Source organism: Ursus maritimus, unplaced genomic scaffold (assembly GCF_017311325.1).
Source record: "Ursus maritimus isolate PB19 unplaced genomic scaffold, ASM1731132v1 scaffold_8, whole genome shotgun sequence".
NCBI classification, from domain to species: Eukaryota; Metazoa; Chordata; class Mammalia; order Carnivora; family Ursidae; genus Ursus; species Ursus maritimus.
This window is the reverse complement of record NW_024426996.1, coordinates 3,758,841-3,770,074: the sequence shown is the minus strand read 5'-3', so window position 1 is coordinate 3,770,074 and position 11,234 is coordinate 3,758,841. Positions and strand designations below refer to the sequence as shown.

The following is an 11,234-nucleotide window of genomic DNA, read 5'->3' as shown; positions in this document are numbered from 1 at the left end:
CGCGAGAACGCCCGCGTCGCGAGAACGCCCGCGTCGCGAGAACGCCCGCGTCGCGAGAACGCCCGCGTCAGGATGCACCTTCATCATCACACTCTAATACGGACACATATAAAGACTTGTTCTAAATTCTAAATTTCTAAATTAACTGATGGAGTCTCCATCAGTGAGAGGGCTAGGCTATTTTCACAGGACTGACTATACCTCAAAACAGGAGAACGAACTTGTGGCATTAAATGCTTCAACAGTGATTAGAACTACTTACTTGGCAGAATTACATTTTAAGGCTGCTTGGGGGGAATATTAAGAGCTGGGGGAAATTTTTGTTGGAAGCAAAACATTATACTTTGAGAAATGCTTAAGTCAAGTATTCCCCTTTTATTAGGACTACTTAATGAAGTACAAAGCATTAAAATAGCTGGCCTGAATATTTATTAGAGCACCAGCTGTTCCCTCCAGATTTTTAGAAATTCAAGACTTAGTGCCAAGTATAACTTAGAAAAAATTTTCAACAAGTAAAAAGAGCCCTATCTCTTAGAATAGTTATCTAAATGGTAAATAGTAGCTGGAAGAGGTACAGAGCATCCTTTTGTCTTTTCAGTGAGGGGAGCCAAAGTGTTTTGCCATCCACTTCCAAAAACTACTTTGTTATTGAGGCTGCTGATTACATTACTTAAAAATTACACCTTGCAGGGCACCTGGGTGGTGCAGTTAGTTACACGTCGACTCTTGGTTTTGGCTCAGGTTGTGAAGTCAGGGTCCCGGGATCGAGCCCCGCATTGGGCTCCATGCTCAGCATGGAGTCGGCCTGAGATTATCTCTCTCCCTCTGCCCCTCCCACTTGTGCTCTCTCTCTCTCTCTCTCTCTCTCTCTCTCCTTTTCTCTCTCTCTAAAATAAATAAATATCTTTAAAAAAATTATACCTTGCTAACCACAGAGCTCGTATGCCACTCTGGGTCCTTTGTTTATTTATTTATTTTGTTTGTCCTACTTTTTAGGACTGGTGTGATAACTCTGCCCCAGTAAAACATGTCACCGAAATAACTTAAATTTTATTTCCAAATTTTATTTCTTTCAAAAGACTTCCACTTTAGGAGACTCGCCATAATTAAATGCGTAATTTTTTAAAAGGGGGTAGGGGAAAAGAAGGACTCAAAATAATGGGACAATTCATTATGCACACTCTGAATATTCTACATTCAACCTTTTCTTTCTAGAGTAAACTGGCAAATATCAGGTTTGGGTATCCGGCGTTGCTTTACTGTCAGCTTTTTGGGAGAGTGCTGCATATTTGGGTATGAGAGAAGAAATGTCCCTGCCACGGCATGACACGGGTGAAGTCAATGAAGCTGCCACAGAGATACAGAAAGCAATTCTCTTCCTCCCCCACCCCCAAATGAGGGTACTCAGGGCCAGGGACACAGGAGAATGCCCCAAGAAAGGGAGGCTGGAAGGAAGAGCACCTTGGCCAGGGAGGCTGATTTCTGAAGGAGAGACAGGTCACTATGTGGCATCTGGGTTAGACCCAGTCCCCTGCCCTGAAGTGTGCAGGACAGCAAGGGCAAAAGAACAGAATGTCTATTTCTTCATTGTTCCTATCGAGTAAATAACTAGCTTCTCTCTCTATACGATGCTAATTTTTAGCATACTAATTGCAGCACAAGAGGTTCTGTTTAGCAGAGATTTTCTCATTTTGTTTCTAGGACTTTCAGATTTAAAAATAAGCTGGCATTTTTGGATTAATAAAAAATTCCATGAAGGATAAAATAAGGCCACATTATATTTTTCTCATCGGCAATGAACACGAGCTTCATGTGCTGATGAAATCAGTCACTCTGGTCATAGCACTACACTACCCACTCCCAGCTCCCCCAGGTGTCCCCTCCAGACAGCAAGGGAAGAGATGCCACATCTTGCCAAGAACAACAAACCAGAGCTTCTCAAAATCAGCTGGGCATCAGAATCATCTGCAGGGATTTAAAAACACGAAACAAAAACAAAAACAAAAAACAAAACAACAAAGAAACACACACACCACCAGGGCCCCATCCAGGACCTACTGAATCAGATCCCCTGGTGGGAAGACTAAAATTTCCTAACCACTTACAATTATGCTGCCACATCTATAAAGGGGTAAAATATCAACTCCTCTTACAGAAGTCACTCTAGTTAGTGAGAGGGACTTCCTGGGCATAAAGAGATTCACGCATAGGAGAAGGACCTATACAAGGAATAACTTTGTTAAAACATGCCTTGACCATCAAGATTCAAAAACACCTGAAGGCTAGAATGGTTGTTTTCAAATAGTCTGTTTGAGCAGCGGACCCCTTTTCTTCAAGCCAAATCCTTCATGATATCCCAAAATATTAAACCTACTGGCTCAGTCCTCAGGAGGGAAGACAGGTCACAGATCCTGCCAATGAGGCCCCGGGCACACTTCAAGGAAGCCTGGGGCTGCTGGTAGCACATTTAAAAACCACTGGGCCAGAATAAGACATGTAAACGGGATAAATAAATAGTACAAAATCTAAATTCAAATAATCAACTGGAGGTTTAGGGCTTCTGATTAGCACTGAGCCTAGGGAGATGGGTTTAACAGAAGTTCACCTAAAAAGAAGCCAAGGTTTCATTTCACTGAAGATTCACTTTGAGCCAGCAATGTTCTCTGGCTGCCAGGAGAAGCCTGTGCAGTTTAGCTTAAGTTAATAACTCCTATTTGTATGGAGAGATTTACCTTTTCGAAGCACATGCATGCTCTCATTTAATACTGGATAACAACTCTGTGAGATGTTGAATTATTTCCCCATATTTTAGATAAGCAACTGAAGAAATAATCTGTGACAGTAACCTACTCAAAGACAAATCCAGGCGGTAGCAGAGGCTTCTACCTCTAGGTTCAGCATGGCCTAGACACTTAAGAGGAAGTTCAATGGTAACAGCCCACTGCTCTCTGGCTGAGTGAAAGGGTGTGTGAAGAATGTGTTCCGTTGTGGTTGCTACAGTAACGAAAATGTGTCCAAATGGGACCATAGGCAGAGTATTACCACCAGGGCAAAGAACAATCTGGAAATCGTACGTGAAGAATACATGAAGGAACGAAGAGCTTTTAGAGATGAAAAACAGAAGGTTTAGGAATGACATAATACCCTTTTTTAAATAATGAAGGACCACGGAGAAGGGAGATAAGTCTTGTTTTGTTACCTAGGGCCTTCCCCTTCTCCTTCCTGAAAAATTCTATCCTAAAGCCATTAGTGGGGACAAGCAAGGTGGGCCTTTGTACAAGGACAGGTATGGGAAGGGATGTGGAAGCCCAGAGCAGGGTATCAGAGTCCGAGCACAGTGAGAAGGTGTTTGTACTGGGGTGTGGGGTTGTGGCATTCGTGTTGCAACATCAGCAGGTAAGTTGGGAAACCATATGAGGGACAGGAGCAGCTGTGGAAGACTGGCTACATATAAGGAGACTTTATCAAATAACTAAATTGTTAAAAATAATGGGAGCCAGGAATCTCACTGTCAAAGAAGGTATTTCTAAATATAGAAAAGGAAAAACTTAGAATAAACCCTGTGGTATCAAATAGGGATTTGAAGTTATCACTGAACTCATGGTTTCAAAATATAAATAAATACAGAAATGCACATGTAGGTCATTAAGCGTCTGCCTTCGGCTCAGGGCGTGATCCCGGCGTTCTGGGATCGAGCCCCACATCAGGCTCCCCCACCAGGAGCCTGCTTCTTCCTCTCCCACTCCCCCTGCTTGTGTTCCCTCTCTCGCTGGCTGTCTCCCTCTGTCAAATAAATAAATAAAATCTTTAAAAAAAAAAAGAAATGCATATGTAATGTATGTATATGCACATATACGTATATACACACACATATTCCATAGTTCTGTCCACTGAGAGTTCCCAGAGACGGTGATACCCTCACAGCCCTGAGCACACTTAGCAACCAGATCTTGGCTTCTAAATACCATTTGCCACTCAAAGGAACCAGGGCTCCTTGGAGAACTGGCTGATACAACAGATCACACCAGTACATTACAAGATGACCTTGGAACATCTTGTTCCACCAGAAAGCAAAGAAGTACTCAAAGAATGATGGGAGTTAACGGGCACAGGTGGCAGCATGAAAAGACCATCACTGACCACCAAACCCGGGACCAACTACAACATTCAAGAAAGGAGAACAACAGCTTAACTAAAACACCCTGAGGGGGGAAAAAAGAAACAATAAGTTCTTACTGGTAAATAGATCGAAAATTTGATAAGGACTGGGCTATTTACATTGTTTCAAAGTAACCTGTCACACAATATGTACAAATTACAAAAGGAAAGAGCAGAGCAGCTGGGCAGACAACACTTTAAGCAAGTGACCATCATCAGTAATAGGACAAACAGAAATCAGTGCCATCTGATGGGTACGCAATGAGATGAATGTAGCACCATTTCTGTAATTTTCCTGCCAAAGATGCACAGCCTGAATCTAAGAATGAAAAAATGGAAGACAAACCCAAATTGAGGAACATTATATAAAATAACTGGCTTACAATCTTCAAATGTATCAAGATCTTGACAGAGAAGGACTGAAGGAGATAACTAAATATAATGTGTGTTCTGTACTGGATTCTTTACAAGACATGATTGGAACATCTGGGAAACTTCAAAGAGGTCCAAGGATTCGATGATGGTAACATATCAGTGGTAATCTCCTGGCTTTGATGGCTGTACGGTGGCTATCTAGGAGAATATCCTAGTTTACAGGAAATATACATTAAAGTGTTGGCGTGACAGCCACCACCCTGGCAACTTTTCCTCAAGTGACTCACGATAAAAACAAGTTATACCACATGCAATTTTTCTGTGTTTGAGACGGTTTCAAAATAAAAATTAAAAATCAACAACAGTAAATTAGGAGGATGGAAGTTACAGAGAACAGATTACATCAACTTGGAGGACAAATGAAATGTGGTCCCAAAACAAATCCATGCTTAAACAGATTGGCAGGACGTCACAGAGAAAATGTTTCACTAAATAGGAAGTTAGAGGAGATGACGCCTAGGTACTTTCCAACGATTTTGTAATTCATTCATTCAACAAATATCTATTAAACACCTACTATGTCTCAGACAATGTGCTAGACCTTGGGCTTACGAAAACGATGGAAAGACAGTCCCTGCAGTTGAGGCTATTATAATCGAGTGAAGTCTAATGAGTCAGAAGTCAGAAATATAAGACAGTCATCAGCGTTACATATGGAAAGAAGCGTGTGTCTTCAATATTCCATTGTCTTTGTCTTTAATAATCCAATTTTCATTTACAAATTTTCAATAGACTACACATAGTTTATCATACAATCATATTCTTTAACATTTCATCCTAACTCTTTGTGCTAGTGGGTGGTGTTAATTGAGGCATATGCAAAAACTTTATCACTTTTCAATTATGAACAGATGTAAGTGACTTACTTGACGCTTTATTTTAAAATTAAAAGCATCTTCTAAAATAAGTTTCAAAGGAGAAGCTAGGGCTATCGTTACTAGAGGAAACTTAATATTCCAAAAGTGAACCCTGACATGTTCTTCAACAGCTCAAAAGTCACCCCACATCTCTGTGCTCCACTTTTTTCATCTGTCACGAAGATGTCACAATATGCTTGTAAGACATGTTGAGATGCTTAGAAGAAGGAGATCATAATTACAAAGCTTTGTTAAAATACAGGCTGCTTTCACCTTTTGCCAGGACTATTGTTGTGGACATATTAAGACAGAGCACTCCATCTAAATGAGCTCATTTTGGCAATTTGATGGTGGGCGGAACATCATTTGGTTTTCCAGCTTTCCCCTCTTGGCTTCATTTCAGTCTTCCAGCATATCATCAAGTGTGAATACTTCAGTGTCTTCTCACTGACCCAAGTGTGAGCGGCCAGACCAAGCAAGTCCAGTATTCAATTATTTTCCCCACTGAGGTCTCTACACCTTTCTTACACTTTTCCCACATGACACTTTCATAACCATATTTAGCCTTCTTCCTACCATCTCCCTGTAATTCAAAAGGCAATTTAGACTCCCATATGGTTGCCATCGAAGCTAACAGATGTCTAGCAAATTAAAACAAAAATTATGACTTATAAACTGCTGATGTATCGTCATTCCAGAACATCTTCAATTTATAGTGAATCATAAGATAAGGCTTCCTACTTGATGCCCACCCCCCCCCCACACCGCCAAGATTCCCTAAATCTCTCTCCTCTCTGAATTTGAGCCCTGTGGAAACAAATTAGATACAACATTCTACCATCAACCCAGGATAAACCTCCACTTAAAGACACAATGTAATATTTGAAAGCACATCAAAGAGAAATTTGGCCTCAAGTATCCAAGGCTATTGTAATCGTTGTACTGGGAGAAGAAGAGAAAAACGAATTCCTTTTCCCAAAACATTCTTTGTTTTCCCAAGTCATTCAAGTTTTCCAATGATCCATGGGGCTTTTTTCTAATAAGTGACAATTAAATTTACTGAATCCACTTGCCTCATCTCCTTAAGGGTATTATGATTATCTGGTAGTAATGATGCCAAAGTACCAGGCTAAAGTATTCTAGAAGTTCTACAGTACAGGATGGAAGCAGTATAAAGTCTAGAGGCAAGAACAATGATAGTCACCGTTTGTTAATTATTGAGACACTGTACTGGGTAATATGTTATCTCACTGAATCCTTGAAACTACAATTCCATTAGATAATGTTATCCTTCCTTTATAAACAAGAAATTATGGCTAGTGCAGCAGAATGTATGTTTCAAATATGGCCGCAACCCACATGACCTTGACATTTGTCCATCAAAAGGTGGAACTTCGTAAGTGACACTGGGCCAGTTCTGGGTGTAGCCTAACTGGCTGGAACCTTCTTCAAGTCTCAGAGACAGGAAGAAGCCACATATAGGTGGCTCTGACCAACAGCCCTGGCTGAGCTCTAAGCATCAACTGCCAGTCATGTGAGTACGTCACCTGGGGCATCCTACCCCAGACAACTCCAGCTCCAGCCACATCTCACTGCACTGCCCAAGAAACCCCAAGTGCAATTGCCCAGAGAAGCCTGGTCAAATCTCGTAACTGAGATATAGTAAGAAAGTTCTGTTTTAAACCGCTAAGGGTCAGGGTTGATTGTTACACAGCAACAGATCAACACCAGGATCAGGTCAATTTACTTGCCTACGAACAGTTAAAGACTTAGAACCAAAATCCGAAAGAGTCCGGAACAAAACATCTATTAATGGTGGGTGATGGGATGTGGGGGTTCAGGACCTAAAAGAAGTGACTTTAAAACAAAACTCCCTTTCTCTCCCTCACCCACCTCAAAGCAGCCTAAGGGTTTTCCAAGAAATGTCCCAGTATGGTGACACCCTCGATAAAATCAATTCCCTTCTGGCTTGAGTTCTTCCAATATTAAATAGGGAAAATGAGATTTTCCCCCACCACCCTGTGATAACTAATGAGAAAGGAATCTGTACAAGATGTTGACTTTGTTACTCAGAATATCACTTACAACTGTTATGTAAAAGGATTCATATTTTACACACAAAACTGTAACTCTAATAATAAAAATATATTTAATGACTCACAGGACTACATTTGAGATTCACAGTGGGGACAGGGAAGAACGCATACTATACCAATAAGTGAACAAGCCAAGAAGAAATTAGGGAAAGNNNNGGGAAAGATGTGGGGTGTGTGTGTGTGTGTGTGCGCGCACGCGCGTGTTTTATGAAAAGATCTTTGACGAAAAAAATGAAATTGATCTTCAGACAAGCCTCAGTAACAGAAAAAGTCTATAATTTAGCAAGTGTTGCAATATACACTATTTTCATTATACATAGTGCCTATGTCTTGCATTTTTCTTCCCTAGTCTGTTGGAACTCGACAGACACTTCCTCTGTCAGAACTAGAAAGAACCTTACAACTCGTCCAACTCCTTCATTTTAAAAGCTGAGAAACTGAGGCCCAGGGAAGTTAACTGACTAGCAATGAGTCAAACTACTCATTAGCAAGAGAACCAAAACTCGCAGTGCTGGTGCTACCATATGTTCAATTTTATTTTGCCGGAACTGTACATCCAAGGGTCCTCAATGTATTTCAAATCTCTTCTAGCATCTCACGGTGTGACAATGTAAGATTAGGAAACCATGCTCTCTGTTACCAATCTCTTCTTTGTAACTGTGTAAGAGTAGCATTGAGTCTGCTGTTTCTGGCAGGAACTGGCAGGATGGTGACTCTGTATTAGGCAGAGACGTGCAACTTGATAGAAGCAGGCTGCCAAGTTACTGACCCCAGCTCTTTAGTCACTAACACCTTAGTCTGAATTACTTTAATCTAATGTCATGGTTACCTTCCTGCTGATCATGACTAAAAACCATGGTACTGATAAACTGGGAGATTTAAATATGGGGTGATTTTGAAGCATACAGCAGGACAGGAAAGGTATGGGGGGCATCAAGGTGGAAAGCATTAGGCATAGAGGAGGGAGAAGGCATGTAGAAAGCAGAGTAAGAGAAGGGCCTTGGAACGAAGGCTTCTACTTAACAATTCTACCTGGGGCAGCTTGTTTAGTTCCACAGCCTAGGTCTCCTTTCAGGCTTCCCATAAAACTCCCCGCAAGAGATGAAGACCTTCAAAATCAGACAAGATGCAGCTCTATTCCAGAACTCTCTCCGCAAGCATTCCACAATTCTTTAACGCTCTCCACAATTCTAATGGCTGTGCCACAACCTAATCCACAGAAAATACTAAATTTTCCTCTGTACACTGTACAAAATTACACCAAACTGTCAGGGAAACAGGCCCAAATCCCTTTACTTCTTTTCCACCTCCTGCTATGAAACTGCATAGAAAGCCCCTGGGTGCTTTTTGTTGCCTGGTAGCTGAAATGTGCAACTCTTGGAAGTGTTCTAGTAGAACCAAGAGGCCCGGGCTCACCACCTCAACAAAGTCCAGTCCAGGTCAGTAGTCCCCAACTCCCCAAGTCACAAAGTTTCAAGTTCCAATAAAATGAAAACACCTCACTCAAAAATGTGACTCCCCACTACTTTTCAACATTTCCAGCAAAGGTGAAAAAAGAGAAGCAAGGAAAGAAAATAATTTCTTCTTCCTATAATTGTAGCAGTGTTTGACTGCAGGGAGGGGGTGACCACTCACAGGAATCAGGTACAATCTCTGACCAAAAAAAAAAAAAAAAAAAACCCTGCCTGTGAATGATTAGATATAATACTGATGCATGTTCTCTACCTCCCCCCTATTCTGTTTCAGAGTCTTGAGGACAGATGACATGCTGACACAGAAAGTGGTCTCCAAATCTTTCCATTTTCCTTGCAAAACATGCAAACCAACACAAGCTTGAACAGAAAATAGGGGAAAAAATTAAAACAGCTTGGTAAATGTGTATAGGGAAAAAATTTATAAAAAGCTGTATTGGTAACTATTCTCATAGATGTATATGTTTGCAGGAAATGGTTAAAATTAAAGGAGAATCAAAATAAACACACCCTGTGTTTCCGCTGCTGTCGATTATTACTGATCCCACCGTTGGACGATTGTTTATCTCATACCGAACCTACACTGAATAGCAACTTGGAGAACACCCCCAGACAGCCACCATCTTTACTTTCCACGGGGGGAGGGGGGGAGGTGCCCATTAAGGAAGGGGATGGGATGGGATGGGGGGGTAGGAATAACACAGTGTTTGAACCAACCTTTTCCCCTTGCCCTAGTGAACTCTTTGTCTGGTTGCTGAACACGTTTGTGAGATCAAGGAAAAGAATCCAAACAAAACAAAAGAGTAGGCATCCCAGCCTAATTACAATAGGTGTCCAGCACATTGTGGTGCCAGCAAAGCCAGAGCGTGGTTTGAATCTTGCGTTCAAGCATTTGCTCTCTCCGTACCCCCAATAAAACATGTCTCACACATTCGCTTTGCATTGCTCCAAGGTTTCCCAAAAACGGCCCGCTCTGTCACTCCTTAGAAAAGGAGGCTGTGAGGCACGAACACATTGAAACATGTTGATGGTGACTTGTTATTATCCTGACAATAATATACACATGGAAATAAAACCCTCCACCCCACACGCCCACTGGCCAGTCCATTATGCAAAAGAGCGCTTTCCAGCTGCTGGGGAAGAGCTCGCAGGAAGCGTTATTTACGTGTACATTACAGAACCATATACCACCGCATCTGCATCCTACACAAAGCCCGAGATGGTGCAAGAAGATACACGCTGAGCATGGCACAGACCAGCCGCGGCAACACGGAGCCAAGCCCTCGTCCAATCAGGTCCTTGTTAGAAGGTGGACCTCAGGGTCGGCTCTACCCGATTAGCCATCCCTATTATGACACCACGCTCTGCCCAACATCCATATCCCACCGGGAGCAAATCTAATTCGTGTGGTTGCTCATTTCTCAAACTGCCGAGCCCTTTCTTTCATCTGCATCCCTGCTATTCGTCCCTTAAAAAGCCACCCCAAGGCCTGGGTGCCCCCTTTCCGCTTCGGTTTTTCTTTTACCTCTTCCCACTCCTGGAAAGGATTAAATGTTTCTCTCTCCAACGCGCTAGCTAGAAAGGCGGAAGGCAAATGCCTCTCCAAGCTCGGGCAAGCGCCCGAGGGGCTGCGAAAAGTAAAAGCAGCAAGCAACGTGGGGGGAAATCGTCGCGGATCCATCGGCCACAATAGTTGAAATCCCAGAAGCGCTCCAACTTACCCAAAATATGACATTGAAGCCAAATATGAAATATTTGATGCAACAACTGACTTCAGGACCCTTGTAGTGCTTCCCGGACATCCTCTGGGTTCATGAAGACACTTGCCCCGGCAGCCCGAGTTTGGAGCTCCGGAGCACCGTTGCTCAGAGCAGCCCGGAGGGGAGCAGGGGATCGGGGACGCAGCTCCGGGCCGCGGCGCGGCGGCCGGGGCTGAGCCGCGCGGGGACCGACTGGCGGAGAGCGGCTCCCGCACCTCCAGCCCCTTGCGCGTCGAGGCCGCCGGAGCCGGGGTGGCGATGAGCGGGCGGAGAAGCCGCGCGCTGCAAGCCCCGAGCCTCGCCGAAGCTGGCCCCGAGCCCAAGGCGAGAGCCCGCGTCTGTCCGCCAGGCAATCTGTCCGTCTGTCCGAGCTTCGGGCAAACGCGGCCGCGGCAGACGCTGGTGGAGACGCTACTCGCTCGCCCGCCCGCCGGCTCGCGCGCGCCCTCCCACCCT

The 11,234-nt window shown here is 43.3% G+C and overlaps 1 protein-coding gene across 2 annotated transcripts in view; it reads right to left on the bottom strand.

Moving 5' to 3' along the window:
* The window catches only part of TSPAN5 (tetraspanin 5), a 157,551-nt gene extending 146,317 nt beyond the window's left edge, over nucleotides 1–11,234 (bottom strand). For both annotated transcript variants that reach the window (XM_008707185.2, XM_040625025.1), the window contains exon 1: nucleotides 10,740–11,234. In XM_008707185.2, the coding sequence (XP_008705407.1) occupies nucleotides 10,740–10,820 (81 nt within the window). In that variant the 5' untranslated portion in view covers nucleotides 10,821–11,234. The remainder of the gene's footprint in view (nucleotides 1–10,739) is intronic.